Raw genomic sequence first — 27,065 nt, 5'->3', positions numbered from 1 at the left:
ATTTCTGGTGATGCTATTTTGGGCAAGATCCCTAATTTAAGTTCTTTAAGGGGGAGATAAACATTTCCCTTAAGCCCACAGTGTCTTGGTTGCTTTTAGCTCAACATAATCCACATGCCAAAGTGGCACATTTTAGGGAAGCCTGTTCTGAACCCTTTCAGCATCCTTATACCTGGACAGCCTATGACAGTTCTCAGAAAGTTCAACGAACACATCAGCGTTTCCCACCAACGCAAAGCAAATGTACTTTTAAATCAGCTTCCCTTCGCTAGTAAATCTAGTGCCACCTGAGAAGAGCGGAGTGCAGGAGGGGAAAGAGACAGCGCTCTTAGCTGACTGTGGTTAGTAGAGGAGGAAAAATAATTTTCACTCTACCATTCTGAGTTTTCTGCTGAGAGCCCTGAAATAAAAGATTAACAGGAGAAAACCAAATAGAAGTTTAGTAGCATGTATACTTGGGGAAAAGTCTCCTTCAGCTTAAAATACGCGGTGTGCCAGAGTGTGCCGTGTTTTGAGGTCCCATGTCCTGAACCCCATCAGCTCTGTGGTTAATCTCTCTGACCACGCTCCTTCCGTTTCTATCCGCCCCATTGTGACTGTCCTAAATGATCCTTCTTTCTGTCTCTCTGCCTTCCGTCTGCCCTGCACCTGACTGCAGGACCGGTTCCCAGTGCCTGTCCAATTTGGGGAGATGTGTTCCTAGTACCCTGGGCTGAAATTCTGCATGCATTTTCCACAGCACCGTTGTTACACTGTGCATGAGGTTTCTGGTCCATTACGGGTTAACTAAACCTTTTTAAAGGCTACCCTGGGCTCTTTGCCAAGATGTATAAATAGCTTTGTTTTCATGGGAAAATGTGTTTAAAGTTCTGAACAACCAATTCACACATGAACTGTTCTATAAATCGGGGAATGTCTACATGAATTCCCCAGGCGGAAAAGAAGGACATGTAAGTCCGGCTGTTCTTGGTCGTGTTTGGTCGATTTGTGTGTAGCTGTGTCCCACTTATGCAGATGGAGTTTGTCACTCACCTCAGGGGTGGACTTAGCGTATATGATACACTTTGCTGCCGTTCACTCATTTTCTGCCCTCCCCCCATTCAAAAGTAGTGTTGGAAGCTGAAAACTGAGATTATATGTTTTCAACATCATCCTCAGTTTTTAAAGACCAGTTGTTTCTACTGATGGAAGAGCTAGCCCTGTTTAAATCGTCTTCATTTCCGAGCATTAGGACTTCAGAAGGAGCGCTCTGCTCTTATGATGTGGCTGCTTCACCCAACGAGTGCGTGGTCTGAGGGGAATTATGCAGGCCGTTTTACTTCTGTGTTGGAAAGGTGGAGAAACCAAACATAAGCCTAAATTACATTGAAAATGCCAATTCCATTTTCATTGACTCCTAGGGCATATGTTCCTGACCATCATCTAGCATTTCGCAGGTGGCGAGTCTGAGGCTAGGGCCCTCCGGGACCTAGTGGGAGAGTTGGGGCTAGAACCAGGCTTCTAGGTGCCCAGCACTGGCACTGCGGTTTCTTAGGCTGAGCCAGAATGTAGAAGATTTGAAAGATGATTCCTAGTTTCTGGATCTCTGCTGTTTTGTAATATATTTTAAATATTTTTTTATTTGTAAGGCAATTAGGGTGTTAAGACCCTTGCCTCATAAGATCACAATACTGAAAAATGTGACCGTAGAGGACGTAGGTGCCTGAATGCTAAATAAAATCTGATTCAGTCAGAAAAAAAAAGCCAACATTGCTTTAGTACCTTAACATATTTTAGGGACAATTCATAGATTGGGCAGAAATGACATAAAATTAAATTTTAAGGTTTAAGAGTACATAAGCAGTCTAATAATTCATTCATACTTTTCACCCATACTTTATGTATCTGCCACAGTGTAATTCCCACTGACTTCAAAGGAAGCTCCATTTGTGGACTTAGGAAGTAAGACAGAAATGTGATAAAAAAGTCCTGACAATTTTGAATTATAGTGCTTTTTGCACATAAATTATTTCATGGGCACTTGCTTTATGTAAACCAATAAGCAATAGAGCACAGCTTTCTTTAAACTAATAGACTTCTACTTAATGAGCTTTGAGTATGTTGTGACGGTTATAGCAACTGGGTAGAAAGTATTCCTGCTGTATAGCACGTAAGTGAAGGGCCGCTGGGGGTAAGCACAGCAGTGTTTTCCCTTTGTAGTGAAAGTGCTTTGAAGAGTACAAAACAAGAATAGTTAGTTCAGCCACAGGACTTCAAACTGGAGAGAACCGACTGACTTAGTGCTGGCTTGGAAATTTATTTTGCCTGCTGTCCCTTTGTGGAACTTTCTTTGTTGGAAGCAAAGTACAGGCCCTGGTTGAACCTGCACAAAACACGGAATTGGCAGGGCCAGAGAATGGTGTGTCCCCAGGGATTTTTCAGGAGCTGAGTAATGGTGTAGCAACTTCAGTGGGCTTGCTCTTTGCTTGCTTCGTAGTAGGGCTCCATCAAGTGGCAACACCGGGAACTGAAGCTGCTGTTATAGCACTCCCTCTTCCGCCAAGCACTGCTGAGAAACGTTTTTGCTTTTTTGTTGGGAGGAATGAGGCTGCCTTGGATCAAAAGCGATGAAATGACAATAATGAGGTCGAAGATGTGTCTGGCAGTTGGGTCCTTAAGCGTCCATTATATTTGTCATCCTCTTAAATCCAGCGTTCTCAGTTGGAGAATTAAAAGTTAATTTAAAGCCTTTTGCTTTCCTGGAAAAAACTTGAATGCAGTCTTTCAAAAAGTCAGGTGATTTCCTCATTTGCCGTAGTAGCCATTGTTGCCTTTCCTGTAGGATGGGATGCTGATTTGGCTGATGGCTTTACAGTCAAGAAACTTCGACCAGATGTCTGCCCCATCCATATCCAGGGCGGTGTGCCCAGTGAGGGGCACTATGCGAGTCTGTGCCCTCAAAGCCTTGCAGAATAGCTTGGGAGACGAGAATGAGTGAAAATGAACAGTGTGACAAGTCCCAAATGCAGGGCCATGGATGTCAGGTGCAGGGCCATCTCAAGGGTATTTGTTGTGCAGGAAGATGGGGACTTGAGCCTTCGGGGGAAGGGAGACCTTAGTATGAAGGCATAGACCCTGAGGAGTGGACCAGAGTGCGTGGGACTTGGGGGTGAGAAGGGTCTGAGGGTCTGTTCAGGAAATAGTGAGAGGGGTCAGAGCTGCGATGAAGATTAGATTGTGAAGAACTTGAATGAGAGTTTGACTAGTTACCTTCCTATAAGAATGGGCCACAGTAAGAGGGTAAATATGGATGAATTCATCTTTGGCTGTATATGAGGCAGTTTTAATGCTTTTCCCCTTCGCGTAGGAAGTACTAAGCGATTAAGTGTGTGAATTGAAGGATTTTGGAGGAGCTGATCTTTAAAGTTTCTTCTGTTTACACTGTATAATTAAATGTAACTCTTCTAGAAAGAGACTTTGCAAGGAGACTTTTAAAATTACATTTAATGGTATTAATTTCAAAGGGAACAGTTGGCTTAGAAACTTTACTAGCAATTTTTAAGATCTAAAGAGTGACAACCAGCCTTCCATGATTTGGGTAAGAGAAAAAAATGAAATGGAACTATGGTTAAGACTGTAGGCAGAATACACGTTCCAGGCTCTGGTGTACTTGCTCGAGACAGGTGGCAAAGTTCTCTGTACTCTGTGGCAGCCAAGTCCAAAGAGGAACCCAGACTAGCAGTTACGCAGTCTGTAGTGACAAATATGAGTAGCCATGCTTCTGTTTGTCTCAGAAAAGTGTTTTTCTGTATGCGCTCATAATAGAGAGAATTCTCAGGAAGAATTCTCTCAACAATCTTTCTTAGCTAATGTATCCAGTAGCAAACAGTCACTATAATGTCCCTCAGCCTATATTGGTAGCATAACACGACGTGCAGCTCCGTACAAGCAGTGGTCTGAGGCCCTGAGACTGGGCAGTCTAAGGGAGGCAAGTCACTGGAGCTCCGGCGTAAGTCAGGAATAAAATTTAGTGAGAGTACGTAAAGCAGTGATTCTTGAGATTCTGTTTTGGGTCACACATGCCTTTGGGAGAATGGTAACAGGCCTGGATCCTGCCCAGAGCACATATGCATAATCACACCAAATTTTGTGTGTTATTTCAGTCTGTTCACAGGGTCACAGGGTTCACCCTCACGCCTCTCACCCTCACGCTTCCATATTCTTCCTGATGCGCCCCCTTGGGCTAGAGTTGTGGGAGGGCTGCAGTAATGAAACATTGTAAAAACCTGGAGCACGCGCAACAAGGGTGTTTGTGCGGATAAAACGGAGTAGTCTGGTTTAACAGGCAGCCAAGGTGAGGCTGAGCTTGATTTCCATTTATGAGAGTCAGTGAGCTTGACGGGACAAGTATGAACAAAAGATGTTTCTTGCGCTTTGGCAGGAATGTGGTCCGGAATGTGATTTTTCTTAGAGAGCAACTGAATCTACTTTAACACGTTAAAAAGGATCCCAGAGCACTCTATTATGGAGAAAAATGTAAGGCAGATGTTACCAATAACCGTCTGAGCTTCTTTAAGAAATACAGTGTTGGTATTTTTGGTATTTGGTATTCTTAGTAGAGTTCGTAGAATGTCTTAACTTTAAGCACTTACAGCTTATTGGTGCATTTAAAATAAAAATCCTTGTGTAATAGAATCTTGGGAAGCTGAATGATTTTATTTGCTTTGGGGATTGTTAATCTTTGAGTCAGTTGCATGTTGAAAACATCTTATTTATGTTGGCTTAAGTTATATTGGCTTAATATTTTCATTAATTGTTTCTTCTGCGTTGCAGTGTTTTGATCTTGGGTGCTTCAGGTGGCGTTGGTACTTTCGCCATACAGGTAAACAATTTTTTTCTTTTAATTTTGACGAGTGATTTATCCATGCTGTTCCAGGGCTGCTTGTTGTAGCAGAAGTAATTACATAAACAGTAGAAATAGTAAGACTGGTGGTGGTGATGATAGCTGAAGACTTGTTTTGAGCCATGTGCTGTATGCTAGCTCTTTACAAGCATTAGCTATTTAACCCCGCTATTTTTTTTGAGATAACATTGGTCAATAACACACTAAGTTTTGGGTGTGCAATATTATAATTCAATACCTATGTGCACTATAGTGCGCTCACCACCAAAAGTCTGGTTTCCATCCATCACCATGGATTTGGCCCTGTTTACCCATTCCACCCTCCTGCCCCTTCCCTTCTGGCAATCACTGTTCTGTTGTCCCCAACTGTGAGTTTGCTTTTATTTGTTTCTTTTTTGTTTTATATTTCACACGTGAGTGAAATAATACAGTTTTTGTCCTTTTTGTCTGCCTTGTTTCACTTAGTAAAATACCTTCAAGATCCATCCCTGTTGTTACAAATGGCAGTATTTTGTCACTTTCTATGGCGGAGTAGTATTACACAGTACACATATGTGAATTCAATATATATTTTATTCAGTTGTTTGTTTTTGTTATTTTTGTTATTGAGTTGTATGAGTTCTTTACATAGTTTGGATGTTAACTGTATTTTTAATCCTCATCTGAGGATACGTTTATTGACTTGGGCAGCAAGGCGGGGGGAGACAGAGAGACAGAGAGACATTGACGTGAGAGAAAAGCATTGATTGGTTGCCTCCTGTAACGCTCCCCAACCGGGAACTGAAGCCACAACATAGGATTGTGCCCTGGCCGAAAATTGAACCCACAGCCTTTTTAGGTGTATGGGATGATGCTCCAACCAACTGAGCCACTGGCCAGGATGGATATGAACTTACCAGAAATGTAATTTGCAAACATTTCTCCCATTCAGTTACTTGCTTTTTTGTTTGTTTGTTTCACTGATAGTTTTCATTGCTGTGCAGAAGCTTTGTTATTTGATGTAGTCCCATTTGTTTATTTTTGTTTCCCTTGCCATTAGAGTCAAGTCCACCAAAAATACACACATTTCTTCTATGTATTTTATGGTTTCAGGACTTTATATTTAAGTCTTTACTCCATTTTGAGCTAATTTTTGTGTACAGTGTAAGATAGTGGTCTAATTATATTATTTTGCATGGGGCTGTCCAGTTTACTCGGCACCATTTATTGAAGAGGCTTTTCTTTCTGCATTGCACAAGCATATTTTTGCCTCCTTTGTCATACATTAGTTGTCCACACATGTGTGGGTTTATTTTGGGACTCTCAGTTCTATTCCATTGGTCTGTGTATTCGTTTTTCTGCTGGTACCATACTGTTTTTTTTATTACTATAGCTTTGTTATTTGGTTTGCAGTTGGGGAGTCTGATACCTCTAGGTTTGTTCTTTTCTTCAGGATTGTGTTGGCTTTTAGGGGTTTGTTGTGGTTCCACACAATTGGTAGGGGTTTTTTTTGTTCTATTTCTGTAGAAAATGCCACTGGAATTTTGATAAGATTGCATTAAATGGTAGATTACTTTAGAGAATACGGAACTTGAACAATGTTAATTCTAATCCATGAGGTGGATTATCTCTTTATTTATCTGTACCATCTTCAGTTTCTTTTAAAAAAAGTAAGGCAGTTTTTGATCTTGTTAATGGAAAGATCATTATATTCATGAATTTGTAAATTAACATAAATTATTTTTTCTTAAAAGCTGAGGCAAAGGTAGGTTCAGTAAGTTCACTGTAATTTCAGCTTCCTCTTCTAAGAAGGAAATGTTCTAATGTAGAAGGAAGCATTCATTTTTCCAGTGGTTAACAAATGAGTTACCTTGTGGATGTCTTATATAGGAAATGTGGAAGGCTTTGGGGAGGAGGATCACGGGCAGTGCAGATAGGTGGGAGTTTGCATTTGGTAGAAATTGATAAGTTGATTCTAAAATGTATGTAGAGAGTTATAGCCAAATACTGTAAAGTTGATAATACTCTCCTAAAGTGATCTACAAATTCAGTATAATCCTATCAAAATGATGGCTGTTTATTTTGCATAAATGGATAAACTGATCCTAAAATGCACAGGACATTGCAGAGGACCCCCAAATTGCCAATCTTGAAACAGGACAAAAAGAAAGACACACATCTTGATTTTAAAACTGGCTACAAAAGTACTCTAATCGAAACAATGTAGTACTGGCATAAGGACAGACATACAGATCAGTAGAATAGAATTGAACGTCCAGAAATAAATGGATACCTTTGTGGTTAATTGATTTTTTTACTGAGGTGGCAAGGCCATTAAATGGGGAAAGAGTAGTCTTTTCAATGGATGGCACTGGGATAACCATGTACAAAAGAATGATCGGACCCCTTCCTCACATTATATATGAAAACTAACAAACTGGGTCAAAGATCTACTTGTAAGGTCCAAAACTATAAAACTCTTAAAAGAAAACATAGGAATAAATCATCATGGATTTGGCAACAGATTCTTAAATATGATACCAAAAGCACATGCAGCAGAAGAAAGAAATAGATAATTGAACTTCTTTAGAATTAATTATTGTACATCAAAGGACACTTTCAAGAAAGTAAAAAGACAACACACAAAATGGAAGCAAATATTTGCAAATCGTTTCTCTAAATAGAGTATAATATCCAGAATATGTGCAGACCCCTTACAACTCAACAGCAAAAAGACAGCCCAATTAAAAAATTAGAAAGGACTTGATTAGACAGTTCTTCAATGGAATGCAAATGGCCAGTAAGCCTGCGGAAAGGTGTTCAGCATCACTGGTCATTAGGGAAGTGCAGATGAAACCTGCAGTGAGGTATCACTTTACATATACTACAGTGGCTTTTAAGAAAAATGGAAAATAGGTGGACAAGGATGTAGACAAGTTGAAATTTGTATATTGCTAGTGGTAATGTCAAATGGTGCAGCTGCTTTGGAAAACAGTTTGGCAGTTTTCAAAAATGTTACACATAAAATTAATGTATGACCTGGAAATTCCATTCCTAAGTATATACCTAAAAGAAATGAAAATATGTATTCAAACAAAAACTTGTACACAGGTGTTCATAGCAGCATCAACATTCATAATAGCCAAAAAGCGGAAGCAGCTCTAATGCCTATCACCTGATGAAGGACGCACAAAGTGTGTGTACGCTGTAGCGTACTGTTCAGCCATAAAAAGGAAAGAAGTTCTGATGCACGATACAACATGGATGAACCTTCAAAACGTTTTTTGCCAAGTGAAAGAATCCAGACACCCAAGGTCACATGTTGTATGATTCCATTTATGTCATATCCAGAAGAGGTAAATCTATAGAGACAGGAAGCAGATTAGTGGTGCCAGGGGCTGGGAGGAGGAGTAAATGGGCTGTGACTACTTGATAGGCATGGGTTTATTTGGGGGTGAGGAAAATGTTCTGGAAATAGTGTTGATGGTTGCCACAGCATTGTCAATGCACAAAGAGCCACTGAATTGTACACTTTAAAATTGTTAAAATGATGAATTTTATATTGTGTTAATTATACCTCAAAACAAAAAAATCAAACAGTGCCCTGAGTCCCCAGGAATAGGATGGCACCTAATGGCCCTTAACTGTTGTGGGCAACTGTTCACTGGCTGGCTCCTGGGGGTGGGGGCTTGATGGACTCTCCCTTAGTATGAGGTGAGAGGCCCCTTCTCCACTCTGGGCTACTGGGCACACTCAGAGGCTCTGCCACGTTGCTTTCCAGGAGGGAGAGCTGGGGTCCTGTGCTCCTCCCCATACCCCACTTCAGACCTTTTGAGGACCCAGATAGTGCTGCAGTTTCCCGTCCGTCTGCTCCCTGAATTTGGGGAGAGGGGATGTTCATCTCCTACTCCTAGGAGATGCACACACTGGCTTCTTTTTAATTCACCATTAGAAACTGCTGTGGTCTGAATATTTGTGTCCCTCCCAAATTCATATGTTGAAGTTTTAATGCCCAGTGTGATGGCTTTAGGAAGGGGAACCTTTGGGAGGTGATTAGGTCATGCAGGCAGAGCCTGCATGAATGAGATGAACACCCTTATATATAAAGGGGCCCAATGGAGCCCCTGGCCCTTCCAATAGGTGAGGACACAGAGAGCAGGTGCCTGTGAACCATGAAAAAGACTCTTTGCTGAAAGCGACTGTGCCTGATGCCTTGATCTCAGACGTCGAGCCTCCAGAACTATGAGAAATGTATTTCTATTAGTATTAATGTATTTCTATAAGTCACCTACTCTGTGGAATTTTGTTTTAGAAGCCTGAACAGGCGAAGACAGATGCCCAGTGCCTAGTCCAGAGATTGTTAGTAAATGTGGGTTAATGAAGAAGTAAATGGAAAAAAGAAAAAGAGGGAGGGTGGGTGGGAGGAAAAGAGAAATGTCAAATCCCTTTGGATGAAGTTTAAATTGGTACAACCATTTAGGAAAATCATTATATTCATTGACTGACTCGGAATATAAGTTGCCTTCTGGCTTGTTATTTCATTTTGTTCATTAGTTTTACATATGAGTGAAATCATATAGTATTTGTCTCTCTCTGACTGGCTTATTTCATTAAGCATATTGCTCTCCAGGTCCATCCCTGGTGTCGCAAAGGGTAAGAGTTCCTTCTTTTTCACTGCACAGTAGTATCCCATTGTGCAAAGGTAACACGGCTTTTTTATCTGCTCATCCACTGATGGATACTTGTGCCGCTTGCAAATCTTGGTGAGTGTAAATAATGCTTCAGTGAACATAGGGGTGAATATATTCTTTTGAATTAGTGTTTTGGATTTCTTTGGATAAATTACCAGAAGTGGGATTGCTGGGTCCAAAGGCAGGTATGTATTTAATTTTTCGAGGTAACTCCATACTGCTTTACACCATCAGTGCACAAGGGGTCCCTTTACTCCACATCCTTGCCACACTGGTTATTTGTAGATTTATTGATGATAGCCATTCTGACAGGTATAAGATGATATTTCACTGTGGTTTTAATTTGCATTTCTCTGATGATTAGTGATGTTGAGCATCTTTTCATTTGTCTGTTGGCCATCTGTATGTCCCCTTTGGAGAAGTGTCTATTCAGGTCCTTTGCTCATTTTTAAAAAATGAACTAACAAGCTAAATAAAGATAAACTCAGAGAGCAAGCTGACAGCTGTTGGGGTGGGAGAGGGAAGGGATTTGGACTGGGGGTCCTCTAGGGATTGAGCAAAAAAGAAAAAAAAGCTCATAGACATGGACAATAGTGTGGTGATTGCCAGGGGGAGGGGAGGGGAGGAAGGGGCAGTGGAAGGATAAATGGTGATGGAAGGAGACTTGACCGGGGGTGGTGAACACACACTACAGTGTGCAGAGGATGTGTTGTGGAATTGTGCAGCGGATGTGTTGTGGAATTGTGCAGCGGAAACCTGTATAATTTTGCTAACCAGTATCACCCCAATAAATTCAATGAAAAGGAAAAACAATTGCCTTATAGCAACCCATAATTCCACTGTTAAAGATACACTCTGTAGATAGGAATATACATGCATATTCACCAAAAGATATTATCAGAGTTGATAATATATATTATCCCTAACTGGAAACAACTCAGTGTCCACCAACAGTAAAATAGATAAGTAAATTGTGATACAGTTTACATTGGAATGTTACACAGTCATGAAAAGAAAGTATAGTCCCTCCCAGTGAAGTAGATGAATCTCACAAGCAGAATGTTAGCGAAAGAAGTCAGATACAAAAGAATACAACCAAATGACATTCAGGAATAGGTGAAACTAAACAATACCTCTTAAGGATGCCTCCCTAGATAGCAGAACTTAAAAAAAAAGACTAATGAAAGTCCTGATAGTGGTTATTACAAAACACAGGTCTGTTCTGTTCTACTCAACCTTTGCAGCTTACATTGAGGAAGCTCAGGAAATCCACACTCTGGGCAGGGTGGAGAGAACAATCGTCTCTGTGACCTGTAACTGTCAGCACAGAAATTTCTTGGTGAACTTCAAGTAACTCTTCTCAACTTAGGCTGGTAATAGCCCCTTTTAATTCTGTGAAGTTGTCATAGGAAAGAATTGTGGCAATTTTGGAGCAGGATACTTTCCAGATCCTTAATCCTGAATAATTTACTTCTTTTTAAATTTAAGTCTAATTACTCCTTATTTAAAAAATATAAGACATTCTCATTTTATATCTTGGGACTTATATAGTTAGGGTTTTTTTTTACTTCAAAGGTAATCCATTTTTAAAAATAAATGGGTACATTCACTTCCTTTTAAAAGCACCTTTTCATTTATTACCTATTACTGAGAGCTGATTGCTTTGAGATAACTGTCTGACTGAAGAGTATATTAACTTATTGGAGATGCAAATGAAGAGATGTTGCATTTTTATGTTCTGATTGTGTTTGAAATTGTTGTTTTCTGAGCACATGTGATTGGGTAGGGGGCATTTGCCTTTGGCATTGTTACAAGCACTAAACTTGAGGCTCCCGGCTCCTGCCTTTTCTAATACCTCGAGGCATCGGGCCCTTCTCTGATGGGAGTGGTTATAACATCGTGACAACACAACTGGCCATCTCGTCCAGGGAAAGCGAGATCTGTGTCTTGGAATTTTCTGTGTGAGCCACAGTTGAGTCATTTCACTAATCTCTGACAGATGGCTTCCTGTAGTTCTTGCTAAGACAAAGCATGTAGAGTTCTCTAGAGATCAGGCTGATATGCGTACACGTGGTGCCAGCTGTTTAAAAAATGCAGTCTGTTTTCTACTTTCCCCTCCCCGCTTCTTTTGACAGGTAATGAAAGCATGGGATGCTCATGTGACAGCAGTTTGCTCTCAGGACGCCAGTGAACTTGTAAAGAAGCTTGGGGCAGATGATATAATTGATTACAAATTGGGAAATGTGGAAGAGCAGTTAAAATCTTTAAAACCGTATGTATCAGAACAGTACCCCATTGGGAAGGTGGGGCGGGACATGGCTAATGCAAGCCTGGGGTGGTTGGGCTGCTGTGGTCAGCTAGAATGGAGGAGACACGCCGTTTCGTTTGAAATCGTTTAGGTTGGCTTTGATTCCAGATGTCAGTGCTGCACAGTATCACAGCGAGATAGGTGCTGACGAAGATATTTTGTTTATGTGGTCTTTTGCCAGTTTTTAAGTTAACTTCTATTGCTGGCTTGTAACAGGTCTGAAGGCAAAGTTGGAAGTGTCTTCCTTTCGGTGGCATCTGTCACCACAGGGAGAACTTAGAGCGGTACATGAAAATTTATGATTAGCACTAAACATTCATTTTGTGTTTTGGCTTACTGAGGGCTTCACAGAAACAAAGGCAGCTTAACTATTGGTAATGGGAGCCCTGGGAGCTGTGGTTTTGCCTCGTGTACCAAACAGGAGCAGATTTAGGCATTCTCTCAGGCCCTGTCGATCTGGCTGTGGCCAGGACAGAAATGTAGGGCGGTGCTTATGAATCTGGCCGTCATCGGGCCAAGACAAAGCTGAAGCTGAGAACATAATCTAGGACAGCGATTTTGACCCTTTTTCATCTCATGGACATAACCTAAATACTAAAATTGTGCGGCACACCAAAAAATGTATTATATTTTTTGCTGATCTGACAAAAATAGGTGTAATTTTGATTCATTCACAGCAGATGGCTATTGTTGTGTTGACTGTTGTCATTTTTCTATTTGATAGTCTAAGGGAGAAGAGTCAGTGCCCCCGACTAAATGGTCAGGTACTGCGTGTTTTAAAACTCTTATGCACACCAGCTGAAAATTGCTGACCTGGGAGTATTTGGATAACTGTTACTGCTTTTTCAAAGGCTTTTCTCCTTTTGATTACATTTCAAAACTCGGGTTCTTAGTTGTTCTTACCCGTTTTGTATAGGAGTATATTTTTTGTGGCTTCTAGATAGTGGTAGTTATGGTTGATCTCATACCTTTCGCTGCTTCTAGGAATAGCAGTAAGAGATGGAGGTCAAGGCCAACCCGTGCCCCTCTGTTTACCTTAAGTTTTACACATGTCTGGAGTGTGTCACCAGAGAACAGAGAACCTGACACACGGAAGGCTGTAGCACATTCAGACTAGCCTCCCATACCTGTGCTGCAGTTTGCTCCCCCACACCTCTGGCAAGTGGTCTTACTCTTTTGGCATGTTCTTTTCCAGTAGGGGGACCACACCAGCTTACAAATGCAGGCCATTACTTTTTTTTGACAGCTTTAGTTAAAATTGATCTTTGTAACTTCTACCTAGAGTTTGGCCTCTGAATCTACCTAGAATAAATTTGTTCCTCCTAAATCACAGTTTTTTGGATTTGAATTTTAGACTCTTACAGCAGGAAAGGGCAATTCTTAAGTCCTGCTGTGTCACGTTACAGCTGCGAAAATCAGGGGTAGAGGGTTTGTAGGTTTTATGTGCTCAAGGTCATGCCACGGAACCCTTGATGGGAGAGTCGTGTCTACAGCCTGGTCTCGGACCTCTCTTCCAGGTGGTGCCTGTTCTGTTATACCAGGCTGCCCTTAAAATCTGGGAATAGGGTAGAAAATTAAGAGCAGAAACTTTGGAAACTTAAACTCATAAAACAAATTTTTTATTTTTTCTAGTGGAAAGAAGAGTCTTCTAGTAAGCCCGTTCTCCTGCACGCATATCCTTCCATTTTTATTTGCCCTTCTTCCGTTTAGTCTCATGAAAGACTCAGTATCCACAAAGGTAGTCAAATCTGGTTTTAGAAGCTTTGATGGTTTGACTTAGTCCAGATGAATTTTGAAGAGAAAATAGATTTGCCAAAAAGGAATTTATCTATCAATTTGTTTAATTTATAAGCATGCATTTTCAAAATAGATCTTTGCATTTGTTTTAAAAAGTATTTTAAAAGCTTTATTGAATTTTATCTCCTTTAGGGAGAATGTGGTGATTATAGGAGTTTTAGATTAGATTTAAGAAGTTGAATACCTGTCAGTTCCTGTGGATTCCATTAGGACTGGATTTTCCTGGCACGTTAGAGCAGAATTGAAGACTGAGAGCAAGCTATTGATTTCTCTTTATACATTGTTCCGATGCTATGCATGAAACAAACAAACGAAAAATAGAACCTTCTCAGTGAAGAGGATGCTTCGATAAGCAGTTCTGAACTGTTAGAGGGATTAAAAAAATAATTCTTGTGGGTGAAAACCTTATATACTTGTCAGTCCAGTATTTGTGCGCACTGAAGAATATTTTGACTTTATTGAATGGATGGCTTTGCAGTTTTCCGTAAAGCTTGAGTCAGGGTTTCTCAACTGCTGACTTTCGGGGCTGGGTTGTTTTTTGTTGTGAGGGTGGTTCTGTGCACTGTGGGATGTTTGGGATGTTTGTCGTCATCCCTGGCCTCTGGATACTAGTGGCCCCTTCTCACTGCCTTCCACAGTTGTAGCAACTAGATCTGTTTCTAGACATCACCTGATATGTCCCCTGGGGCTAAAATCACCCTCTGTTAAAAACCACTTGTGTAAGTCATCCTTAAATATTAGAAAATACAATTTTATGACCAAAACATCATTCACATTTGACTTACCTTGGAGAATAGCCAGAGCCCTGTGAGAGGGCATGCCCCTTCTCCTTTGCCAAGGCAGCTGCCCCCTGCTGGATGGTCCAGCAGAGCTTAGTTGGTGAGCTGTCACTGAAAGAGACCCTGTGGCTAACTGGTGATGGGAGTGAAGGGGGTTGGAGCCCTGGGCAGAGATGGACAGGATATTTTGATTTGATTCTTTCTCTCCAGGTTTGATTTTATCCTTGATAATGTTGGTGGAGCCACTGAAACATGGGCCCTGAATTTACTCAAGAAATGGTCTGGAGCCACATATGTGACTTTAGTGACTCCTTTTCTCCTGAACATGGACCGACTGGGCATCGCGGATGGCATGCTGCAGACGGGCGTCACCATGGGCTCTAAGACACTAAAGGTGGGGATGAGAGTCTTGGTTGGTGAGGGCAGGCAAGGGCCTCACGCTCTGGAAATTGGTTCCACCCAGCCAGTTTCTTTCGTCTTGGTGGCTGCAAGCGTGCGCTACTAGTGCAGCCTCTAGAGTCACCCAGGGGTTCAAATTCTGGCCTCGTTTGGGGGCTGTGTAATCCCTGGCAAGTCAAAGTCACCAAACCCCATGTCTTCCCCTGTAAAATGGGGCTGACAGGATATCTGCCCTCTTCGTGTTGTAAGGATTAAGTGAGGAAACCCATTTGAAGAACTTGGCACAGTGTTTAGTACATAATGAGCCCCTATTAAACATTAGCCTTTCTCATTACCATCAGGTACATCTGCTTTTTTCTTGCCTGTACCTGAGAGCCTTCTGTCTTCACCAGTGGTAACACATACAGTCTCATACAGGAAGGTGAAAACTTTAAGACAGTGCGCAGCTGGGTGTTTCTATGTTAGTAGGATTGGAATATGGCAGTGCTTCCTGGGGCCTTCAGGCCTGTAGAAGTCCATGGGCAATTTTTGAATTTCAGAAACATGAAGGAAATTGGTTTCTTACTTCAGTGAGACTACAGAAACTAGTAGTACCCTGGTGCTTTTTCTGGAGTTGTGTTGACCTGTTCTTACACTGCTTATCCCATGTGGATCAGAGACTCTGGCTATCAGGAACTCTGGGAGTTCCTGAGACTCCTTAGCCCGACTGTGACCAAGGCCACCCTTACCAGAACTGCGAGGCACTCTGACACCCAATGGAACACACCCAGTGTGTGGTGGACCTCGGAGACTGGTGCAGATCAGGGCCAGCCTTCGTTACAGGATTGATAAAGCTGGCAGAGGCTCATATAATTTCACGGTGTACTCTGTTGGTAATTAGAGATCATTGGTTTAAAATCTGAATTAGTGATAAAATGGAGTAAGTGACACAAAAAATGAAAGTAAACTGTATTTACCTAACTAGACAAAATGCTTTAGACCCCAGAAAAAGGTGGTAGAAAACTCTTTATAGCGAGAGGTTGTGGGTCACTGTGTTGAGCCTGCTACCACTGACCCATATTTGTGAGGTAACTAGCTTGATAATGATCTTATCTTTTTTTATTCTAGGAATTAATTGGGGAACTTTTGGGGAGTGAAATTTAGGACTTTGGTCTCTCAAATTCTGTGTACGAACTAAATTCTTGGTGGCAGTAAAGAAGAGTTAGGGTAGAGGAGGCCACTACTCAGTTCGCAGGAACATGTGGGGTAGTAGAGGCCAACACACCAGCACTGCGCTCTGGGCTGCTGCATTTTCCTGCATTTTCCATTTTCACATGGCAGCCAGAAACAGTGTCCACAGGGCGCTTTGTGGGAGAGAAAGGAACCTTAACCGTCCTTTGTCTCTTCTTCCCCTTTTCACAAAATCCAGGCTTTCCAGGAGCTTTAAAATATGAGTAAGTTTTCTGTAAGATTTTACAGTTTGTACTCCAGTGAGACCACTTACAATTTAGCCTTTGGAGCCGTCCTCGGAGAGTAAAACAGGCACAGCTCTCTTCATTTTCCCTTCCCCCCACTGGAAAGATGATAGTGGTAATCTCGTGTGAAACCCTTTTAAGTAGTTTCTGATGTCTTTCTGAGAATGTGCACAGCTAAAGCCTTATTGTAGTGCTCCAGGCTCCCCTGCCTGCTCTGGTTTACTCTCTCCTGTAATGGCCTGGAAAAAATACACAGACCCCTTAGAGAAAAATATAAAAATTCTGTTATTGCAGACCAAAAGTTTCACTTTACAGAGCAACTGCTGTAAAGAAGTATAGATGTGGTTGTGATTATTACTGTTTCTTCTTTAAAACCCTAAACAATCACAAGAATGCTCTCATTGCAGTTTATAAGGCCAAACCTTAGCGGGAAGTACACGAACAGGTCTGTGATTGTAATTAACTGGGCCCCCTCTAAGCTTGGGACGATCTTAGTGCTTCAAATTGTATTTTTTTTTTTTTTGCTTTTCTTTTTTTAGTTACTCGGGCCAGTGTTTTCCAACGTCTTTCATGCTCTGACACACATAGAAAATGATAGTATCACTGAGGGTCCTCTGGGTCAAGAGCAAACTGCCTGCCAACCAGGCTTTGCCTTGCTACCCCAAGGGCTGATGGGAGTCCGGGTCTCATCGTGCCTGTTCTAGAGTAAGCTTGGTTCTGTTTGTACCTATGGCCTTGGGATAATTACTGATGGTGGCCCCTTTAACTTTCACAATTGTTCCAGGTTAGACAATAAACTACAGTGTCACTCAGTTGGACCAGTGATTCCTGGCATGCCACTGTGAAGCTCTGCCTAGACAGTAGCTTGGTTTTGTCTTTTATTCTAGTCTTAAACTCTGATTTGATATTGTCCCAATCCTTCCTCAGTAAGTGTTACAGTTAGCACCAGATAAATATTTATGCATACTTTTTATGTGTCAGGCGCTTTACATACCTTCTCATACAATCCTTCCAGCAACCCTGTGCATTACCTGTGGCACCACCATCCTGCAGGCCAGGAAACAGGCTGAAAGAAGCAGCGTGACCTAAATAACACGGCTCTAGAGTACCTGAGCTCAAGTAGCAGGGGAGTTCCATTGCACCTGCTGGCTTATGTCAAGCTGAGGGTGGGGAGGGGGAGCTCAGGGAGCAGAAGGCTGCGCTGTCCCGGCAGTTGCAGGCAGGTGCGGGGAGGAAGGCAGCATGGTCCTGGCTGTTTCTGGAAAGCTCACACCTGATGAAGTGTGTTTGGTCAGGCCATTAAGGTATCATGGAGAACCTAGGAATAATAAATAATAAGAATTCAAAGTAGGTAGGGCAGTGGAGTGGTCATGAACTACCTTGTTGTAAGATTTTTGCTTACTTTCCCCTGGGAACATTTTGTCCCGTGATAAATTTGGTGGTTTCAGACTGACTATAAGATAAGGAAGGACCCAGCCTTGATGCATAAAATATTTTATACTTTGTTTTGTCTTTAAAACTTACTATTCTCAGAGCCAGAAAAAACATTGTGGTTGGATTTATCTAATGTCATATTTGGTGCCTTATTGCCCCCCCCCCCAAAAGAATTCCTGAGTTAGGTAAAAAGCTGTTTTCTGGTGCCTCTGGGCGTCCCTCAAACTTTCGTAGAGAAGGCCTGGAGCCCTCAGCCCTGACCTCTCACAGGGGGAAGTTGAGAGTGTACGAATATCCAGACTGTCATTTTAAGGAGAGTGTCTGGTGCCTGCTTGCTTGTCAGTCACAAGCTGGTGAAGAAGCCTGAGTTCACGTGGGAGTTTCTGGGTTCACTCACTCACTCACTCACTAAACATTGGTGGAGCAACCCACTCCCGTCAGCCGCTGTGCTTTGGTGCCGGGCCCACAACGCATCATGTCAGCAGCAGTGGGGAGTCCGTTTGTCTGTCCTAGTGACCTGGAAGCTGCTTCTCTCTGAATTTGCACTCAGTCAGGTGTTTTCCTTTCCTGTATGTAACATGCCTTTTTTTCTTTTTCTTTGTAGCATTTCTGGCAAGGAGTCCATTATCGCTGGGCCTTTTTCATGGCCAGTGGTGCATACCTAGATGACATCGCACAACTGGTGGACGAGGGAAAGGTATGTGCAACCTGTTGTATTGCTAGAGGGTTCCTGGTCATCTCGGTGGCCTGGCCAGCAAGCCTGGTCAGTGGGAATTCTGCAGAAGTAGGCTCGACCAACATACATGCTGCCTCACATGCCAAGTTTAAGTGCTTTGCTTTTGTTCCTGTCTCCGTCGGAATCAGAGACATAGACTGCTACATCTGAGAAGAGCTCACAGTGTCTAGTGTAACCCTGTTGTTTTATAGATGATGAGGAAGAGGTTATGTGATTTTTCCCATGGACAGTTTGCTAGTGGTTAGCGGAGCTGAGATCTAAAGCCGGGTTGCTCGTATTTTGGTGATGGTCCTGGAAAGAAGGCCCCTTGCAGGCAGCCTGCACAGAGGTGGGGGCATGCTTGTGAGTTTACAATAAGACTGCGCCTGGAGACTCTTTGGTCTGCAGGTGAGACTGCTTTGGAGGTGAGTAGATTTCCAAGTGGGCAAGGAGACCAAACACTGGAATCTAAACCCCACCAGAACGGGACTAGAAGTCAGGGCCCCAGGTCCTCTGGTCCCTGGGTGGTGTGATAAAATAAAGGGCCAATAAATGGTCTGCCTGAGAGGGTCAAAGGACAGGACATGGGTGAGGATGGATGGAGACTTTGTGGGGACAACTGGTTGGTTTTTGACTACTCCTGTCTGGCCTGCACTGGGTGTTGTGGGGCAGGATGGCAGCTTAGAGTCCGGTCATGTCATATCTTGTGTGGAAAGGCCTGTCAGGGCTGTTGAGGGTGGAAAGGCTCCTCGCTACTCCCCGTTCATGTGGGTTCTTACATGTTCTTAATGGCCCTGCTATTCCATCTCTGGAGGATAACCCAGAAGGAGAGCTCATGTTTTTGTGCTGATATTTATGACTTTATGGAGAGATTATATGGAATTACAGGGTGGAGAACCCTGTCTACCTTAGAGGGTTGCGTGAGGGTGTAGATAAATCCTTCTCATTTCACAGAGAGAAAACTGGCTCAAAGAGATAACGGGACACGCTCTGGGCAGGTTGGGACCAGAGCTGCCTCCTGGTCCTGCCTGGAGGACTTCCTGCCTCCCGGTCCTGTGCTGCTTCTCCAGCCACATTCTTAGTGCTTAAGACTCACCTTGGACTTCACCTTAAGTTGTCTTGTCCTTGTCATTTTACAACAATCAGGGACAGGGATGGAGCAGGGCGAGGATTACCACTGCCTGATTCACGCTAAGTCACTTGCAAAGAACGTTTTGAGATGGGCTTGCTTCCACTGGCACCTGCCCTTGCCGGCCCATTTCCTCTTTCCATTTCAGTTTTGGAATGGAACATTTTTTGGGAACTATTGCTTTTTGTGCATTTAGTTGTTGTTGTTGTTTTAATTCTATTACAGCCAAGCAACTAACTGTATGATAATAAAGACCTACTACCCTTTTCCAGATTTGTTGGTTCCCAATTTGCATGCCTTTCCTCAGACTTCTGAGTCTTGAGGTATACTGGGTAGACAGGGGCTCAGCCTTATGACTGTGTAGGTGCCTCTCTGTAGGATTCTTCCCGCATCCCTATATGGGATGCTTGTTTTATTTCTGGGAGGAATGGAACAAACTATTGTCAGACCACTTGGCCCACAGATCTACACAGCACTGATGTGGTTGGAGCCCCATCATTAGGGAGGTCCCTGTCCTGCAGAAGCCCCCACACAATCCTGCTTGTCCTGATACCAGCCACAGACTGCCGATGTGCTTACCACTGCTGTTTTGTATTGAAAATACTGTCTCTTTCCCTCTACCTGGGAACTACTGTTTACGAGACAGAGAAGAGTGGCGACTTGTTTACATGTGCCTATTAAAATTGGCCAATAACTGGTAGGATGGCTAAAAAGGGACCTGGTAGAAATAAAGAGGCTCCTGAAGTATGCTCGAATAAGTGGGAGTGGAGAAATGTTCTTTTGGCTTTCTCCTGACGAGGGCTGTTTGGGCTTGGGAGTACTTTCTGACAGGGAAGGGCTCTGAGACTGTGGAAGTTGACATGTGACATTGGATGTCACGATGAGGTCATCTTCCTGTCATGCATCCTGCTGCTTTGCGGGTGCAACAGGTCATTGCCTGCCTGCACCTGGAAACCAGAAAGGATCGAGTAACAGGTCTGCTTACAGGTCGTGTGGCTCGTAAAGACTGTGAACATGGATGAGGCATCGGCATTCTTCCTGCTGTGGCTGAGTGATAAAAACTCTCATTAGCAGGTGTCTGATACAGAAGCTGTAGTTGTTTTTTGAAACTGGGAGCCATGAATCAAAAGAGCCTCCTCTTTTAAAATACTTTAAGTTTTTAAATAGATATGCCTTTTCAAAGTTCAACATTTAAAAGGTAGGAAAATAACCTCCTCTGATTGCTGTCCCTCAGTCAGACACGGCCAGCACTGCCAGTTTTTCGGGTGCTCCGAGGCGCCCTGTGAGCCCGCAGGCTGGGACAGAGAGTGGCTGGGCATGAGCACGCTGAGTGTGAAGGGCTGCCGCTGAAATCATGCCTCATGCCTGCAGTTTATTGCCATGTTTTGCTAACACCATAAACGTTTCCTGTTTTTATACTATTTAGCAATTGTTGGGAGTGGGAGGGCCATAGCAAATAGTATATTTGAGCCAAACATATGTCATTGGTTAGTATAGTCAGAGATTAAAAACGGCAAAAGCTAGCATCTGTCTAGTTTACTGTCCTCACCTCCCGCCACTCCCCATCCTGCCACTGTCAGATTGGGAGAGATCAAGGCCCTAAGGGATTAAGTCCCATGTTCAAAGTCACAGAGCTAGGCAGGGACCAGGTCTCATGACCTCTGGGAGAGTTCCTTCCACCACCATTTGCTGCCTTTAAGATCAGGACAGTAACAGTTAAAAAGTAAACCTCTCATTGAACCTCATTGTTTTCTGCTTGCTTAGTCATCCGGACACTAGCTCGGTAGAGTTTGAATTCTATCTGCAAAGTCTTCTTGAATTTCTCAGGATCTTTCAGAACTGAGAGAAGGTGGTGAGGCAGTCTTTAGACTGGTCAACCACTGATGAAAATGACTGTGCTTTGAGGGTAAAATTTACACATACTTACCTTTATATTGGTGTATTAGTTTCCTGTTATTACCGTAAGTGTTGTGGCTTAAAACAACATACTTACTGCCTTCCAGCTGTGGAGTCCGAAGTCCAGACTGGGTCCGCAGAACTGCATTCCTCTGGAGGCAGGCTGTGCAGGTTGGGGGGGCAGGGCCGCCGGGGCGGGTTTCCTTGCCCTCTCCAGCTTCTGGACGGAGGCTGCCTGCATTCCTTGGCTCACGGCCTTGCATTGCTCTGACCTCTGCTCCCATGATCACAGCTCCCTCTCTCTGATGAGTCCTCCTGCCTCCCCGGTATAACGACCCCCATGATCACATTGTGGCCACCAGCTAGTTCTTCCGTCTCTAGACACTGAGCCTGATCTGATCTGCAGAGACTCTTTTGCAAAGTAGGTTGTCATATTCCCAGGTTGTGGGGATTAGGCTGTGGGCATCTCTGGGGGCTGCTGCTCTGGCTACCACAAGCATAAAATACCCCAAAAGATACAAAGAAGTTGGAAATATTGGTTACCTTTGAGGGGGGGAAGTAGATGGCTGGGGATCGAGAGTGGGAGGGAGATTTGACTTTGCTCCCTTTCATCTTTCTGAGTATGTTTCTTTGCACATGTTCCTTGTGTGAGTCTTAAAGACCTTTGATGTGATGTATTTACTGTCCACAGGTCTGCTGGACACCTTAGATGACCAGCCAAGCTTCTTGGTTGAGCAGTGATATAGACATCTCTGTTTATTTCTTCATTTTAGCCAACATCAGAATTGTTTCTAGGTACTAATTTGAATTTAACTTGCAATGTGCACTGAGGGCCACTAGCACTCCGTTCTGCCCCGGAGGGAGTGGAGAGCTTGGCGACGAGGCTGAGCTGCCCCCGAGCGGCACCGCACACCTGCATGCTCTGCAGCGAGGTGGTGGCGTCCTCGCCCTGTGCCCGGTGGCTGGGGAAACTTGAAATGCGGCCAGTGCAACTGAGGGACTGAATTTTCCTTTCATTTATCAGTACTTTTGATTAATGTAAAATCAAATTAATGAGTCGTAGCTAGATGTTACCGTATTGGACGGTACAGCTTTAAAGAAAAATCCTAACTTCTGAGTCAGGTGGTTTCCCAGACCCCTGTTGGGATGGCCAGGCCCTAGTTTAAGCAATGAATTACTTTCTAAAACTGTAGGCTTCTTATTTGCAACTGGATTTTCTCCTCCATAGAAAGAAAGTGGTGATCAGGGATCGAGTCCTCGGACCCCAGAAGAGGGTCATCTTGCCAGTGGGGCTGGTACCTCATGGATCTCTAGACTTGACGCTGCAGATGTTTTTCCGATGCTTCTGAAATTGTAGGTGGAGTTTCTTTTCCTAGCTTCTGGCAGGAAGGAGTGCCTTTGTCAGGGGAATCTAGGGACACGCCTGGATGCTTTCCGACATGGGCACGTGTACTCCCTTGGAGAGTGTCCCCACCCCACCCCCTTATCTCACCACCTCTCTTCCAGGTTTGGGTTTTCTGTCCAGGGCAGGAAGTTCCAGAAATAAATCCAAACAAAATTTGCATCTTTCTTTTGCCTTATTTAGAGCGTCTTAGTTTAAGTCCCCTTTATCCCAACTCTGGAAATAGTGAACCTATTTCAGAGGTCAGGGCCATCCTGTTCAAGAGGCACTGCTGGAACTCTGGTCCTGTTGCCCTGCCCTGGGTCCCCGGTGTCTGTCCACAGGTGTGTGGACTTGTACATGGGCCAAGAGCCCTCAGGTCACTCTTGGTGTCTGTCATTTGTCTGACTCACATGCCCCATCCTCTGAGACTGGTTTCTGAGCCTGGTGGAGGTGGAGACTGGAGGGTCTGGGGACGAGGTGGGCGGACTGGGACTGAGCTTCCCTCCTCACATGCACTGACCGTGCAGTTGTACAGTTGGGAGTCCTGGACCCTAACTGGCTCCTCTGCTGGTGGCTCTGACCTTGCACTTAGCACTTAACCACTTGCAGTTCCATTTCCCAGTCTATCTAATAGGTTCGCTTAGTATTTAGGTGCCTTTTACGCTCTACTGTTCTGTAATTCTCTTGGAAAATGGGGATTGAGGGACAGCCTCTCTGCCTTCTGCCTCGCCTGTCTGGATGATGTCCTTGCCCTGCCAGCTTTGCTGTGCTCTGTGTGAGAGGGTTTTTCTTTCCTCTGCCTTCAAAGGGCAGAGTGAGTTTTGCCTTGGAGGTGAGGAGGCTTGCCCAGGGCCATCCGCGTTCCCAGACCACACGAGAGGCTGAGGCTCCCGCTGTCCCTGTCTCCATAGAAGGGATGTCAGGCAACAAGTGCCAACCCCTGGGGCCTGGCTCTCCACGGCCTCTGTTCAAGAAGGTAAGGCACAGTCAGGAGGCCCTGAATTGGGGTCCGAGGCTGGAATGAGTGCTGCTGCCCCCAGCGTCTGTCTCCTGGTCAGCCGCGAGCCCCGTGAGCAGTCGGAAGTGTGGTGTGGAGCCCACCCGCTTTATAACGTTCGCCCTTCGCAGGGCGAGTACAGCAGTGTCCTCACACAGATGTCCCCGCCTCAGTGGGAGTCACCTTTCTTTCCCCTCTCTGGGTTTTTCCCCCGATCCCTTTGTCCGTAACAAACAAGCATTGTGGGTCTGACGCAAGGCTGCCCGCAGACACTGCCTCATTATCCAGTTAATCTCCGTTTGCTGTCACAGGTTCAGCCAACATCGGCATTTGCCTGCCTGGTAATAGAAAGCCCCCTTTTCATTGTCCCTTCTGGGAAGAGCTGAATGACTCATTATGCCACAGTCAGCCTTCTGGGGTTCTTTGCCACAATAGACCTGGCTGCCAGATTAAAGGGCACAGTCACTGCAGGGTGCCTGTGTCATCAGTTCTGGACGCGGGGCTCCCATCAGAGCTCCAAAGCGAACACAGCTAGATGAGCCGGGCATTTCATTCTGCAGTTGAGCAGATGATCCAGGGGTCCTTTGTGGCCTCTGGTGACACTGCTGCTGCATCGGTTTTGTGACTGCTGTCCAGTGCTCAATGACAAGTTAATGTTATTGCTTCCTTTCTTTCCTTGACTTGTCTCAGGTGTTTGGTTTGGATTAGTGCCTAGCACTTGGCACATGGTCAATCTGTGCAATGGATAAATGTGTGTGATATGAGTCAGGGACCCTAAGAATAGGCCAGAAGGCTACAGTGATTCCCACACTAGTGTGCAGAAAACTCACCTGGGAAGCTTAGTAAATGTACTGCCTCCACCTCATCCCTAGAGGTTCTGATTTAGATCTAACCAGGGGCCAGGCATTCCGTATTTTAAGCATGCATTCGGGTGACTTCTTTTCAGGTTGTCAGCATCCAGAAAACAATGTCCCAGGAGCTTTAAAGAGAGTGGAGGGTTCAGGAGGTTTCATGCAGGACATGCAGGACACAACCTGAATGTATCCCATTCTTTTAGCAGAGAAGGCAAATAGGCTTTGTCTCACAAGCCAGCTCAGATCTGTTCACAGTGGCTGCAGCATTGAGGAAGATTCTGAGGTCGTCCTCAGCTTGCTGGGGAGGACCATGATTACTCATCAGGGTCACCTCCATAGGTGCGGGGGGTGGCATCTGTACCATCTGCCGCCTCGGTTGCCTGGACACAGGGCTAACAGAGTGCATCCTCAGCTAGCATGGTCCCTTAGCATGAGGCCGGCCAAGGTACAGGCTATGATGGGTCATTATAACCCTGGGGGTAGATGTGAAAGCAGCTGGTGGTACATGAAAGGCTCAGTGAGCAGTAGTGGGAGCGCAGACTCTGGTACTCAGTTAAATCTGCCTTATTATTTGGCAGTTATGTGACAGGCAACTAACTTTGTGCCTTAATTTCTTCATCTGTAAAACAGGATAGTACCTGCCTCATAAGGTGGTGGTAGGGATTGAAGGAGGCAAACTATATGCGCACTCGGAAGAGTACCTGTCACAGTGAGGACAACACATACCAGCTGTGTTTTATTATGCACTTACTGTGATTTGTGGGTACAAAGGAATTTTCAGCTCTTTGGAGAAGGGACCTCTTGGAGTCTGAGGTGCTCTTCTGGTGGCTGAGCTGTGAAATTCACACAAGAGAAAGGTGTGTCTGGGTATCGGAATGCCGCAAGCACACCTCTTCCCCTTCCTTGTCAGAGGAAAAGGCTCAGAAAACACATGCATTGGTTGGCTCGTGCCTTCTGACAACTTCTCCCTGCCCTTGGGGCTGTGGGGCTTGTCCACTGTGGACAGTCATCAATTTTGCTTAAAGCTTTGAAAAGGCGGAGTGCAGCATGGGGAGAGGGTGCCAACTGGGACCTAGTTGTAGAAAGAGGCGTTTGGCAAGCACCAATGAATAACACGGTGAGAAAGGCATCACGCATTTGTGAACTGGCCGAGTCGGCTTTCCTGTAGTTTCTGGCCTACAGCTCCGCTGTTCAGCAGAGTCTCCTGGGGCGGCTCAGGCCTGGGTGGGTGCTCCTCCAGCCCGTGGGGCCCACATGTGTCACGTGAGTGGCATTTTAAAAAGTATTTTTACTAACTGTTTCTTTTATTTTTCTGTATTTTTAAAAATATTTTTTTATTTTTCAACTCCAATTGGCATACAATATTATATTCATTTCAAGTGTACAATGTAGTGATTAGACATATATAACTTATGAAGTGAGCACCCCAATATTTCCAGTGCCCATCTGATACCTTACATAGCACTCCAGTGTTACTGACTATATTCCCTATGCTGTCATTTACTTTTTTTTTTTGGTAACCGCCAGTTTATACACATTAATCTCGTCCCCTTTTCACCTTGCCTCCCAACCCCCATACCACCTGGTGACCATTAGTTTTGTTCCCTGTATCTTTGAATGTGTTTCTCTTTTGTTTATTCATTTGTTTTTAGATTCCACACATACATGAAATCATATGGTATTTGTCTTTCTCTGGCTTATTTTACTTAGCATAATACCCTCTAGTTCCATCTATGCTGTCACAAATGGCAGGAATTCATTCTGTTTTATGGCTGAGTAGTCTTCCACTATATATATGCACTTCAGCTTCAGCTAATGGTCTGCTGATGGACATTTCGGTTGCTTCCATATTTTGGCTATTGTAAATAATGCTGTGAACATAGGAATGCACATATCTTTTTGAATTAGTGTTTTGGTTGTCTTCAGGTCAATACCCAGAAGTGGAATTGCTGGGTTATATGATAGTTCAGTTTTTAATTTTTTGAGGAACCTCCATTTCCCACAGTGCCCGCACTGGTGTGCAGTCCCGTCAGCAGTGCACGAGGGTCCCTTCTCCCCATGTCCTCACTAGCACCTGGTTTTGCTTTACTGGTGACGGCCATTCTGACAGGTGTGAGATGGCATCTCAGTGTGGTTTGAATTTGCATTTCTATGATGTTCAGTGACATCGAGGATCTTTTCATCTGTCTATTGGCCATCTGTTGTCCTCTTTGGAGAAGTATCTGAGTCCTCTGCCATTTTTTAATCAGATTGTTTGGTTTTGGGGGTGTTGAGTGGTATGAGTTCCTTATATATTTTGGATATTAACCCCTTATTGGATGTATCACTGGTGAATATCTTCTCACATTCAGTGGGTTGTCTTTTTGT

At 44.0% G+C, this 27,065-nt stretch overlaps 1 protein-coding gene across 1 annotated transcript in view; it reads left to right on the top strand.

The window, feature by feature from the left end:
• RTN4IP1 (reticulon 4 interacting protein 1) overlaps positions 1-27,065 on the top strand; it is a 42,773-nt gene that overhangs the window by 14,484 nt on the left and 1,224 nt on the right. The window contains exons 5-8 of the mRNA XM_037064969.1: positions 4,813-4,861; positions 11,688-11,824; positions 14,647-14,830; positions 18,328-18,420. Coding sequence (XP_036920864.1) covers positions 4,813-4,861; positions 11,688-11,824; positions 14,647-14,830; positions 18,328-18,420 — 463 coding nt within the window. The remainder of the gene's footprint in view (positions 1-4,812; positions 4,862-11,687; positions 11,825-14,646; positions 14,831-18,327; positions 18,421-27,065) is intronic.

Source organism: Sturnira hondurensis, unplaced genomic scaffold (genome assembly GCF_014824575.4).
Source record: "Sturnira hondurensis isolate 20B ecotype Veracruz unplaced genomic scaffold, ASM1482457v3 Scaffold0015596, whole genome shotgun sequence".
Classification (NCBI taxonomy): Eukaryota; Metazoa; Chordata; class Mammalia; order Chiroptera; family Phyllostomidae; genus Sturnira; species Sturnira hondurensis.
The sequence above is the reverse complement of the archived record's forward strand: the minus strand, read 5'-3'. Positions and strand labels throughout refer to the sequence as shown.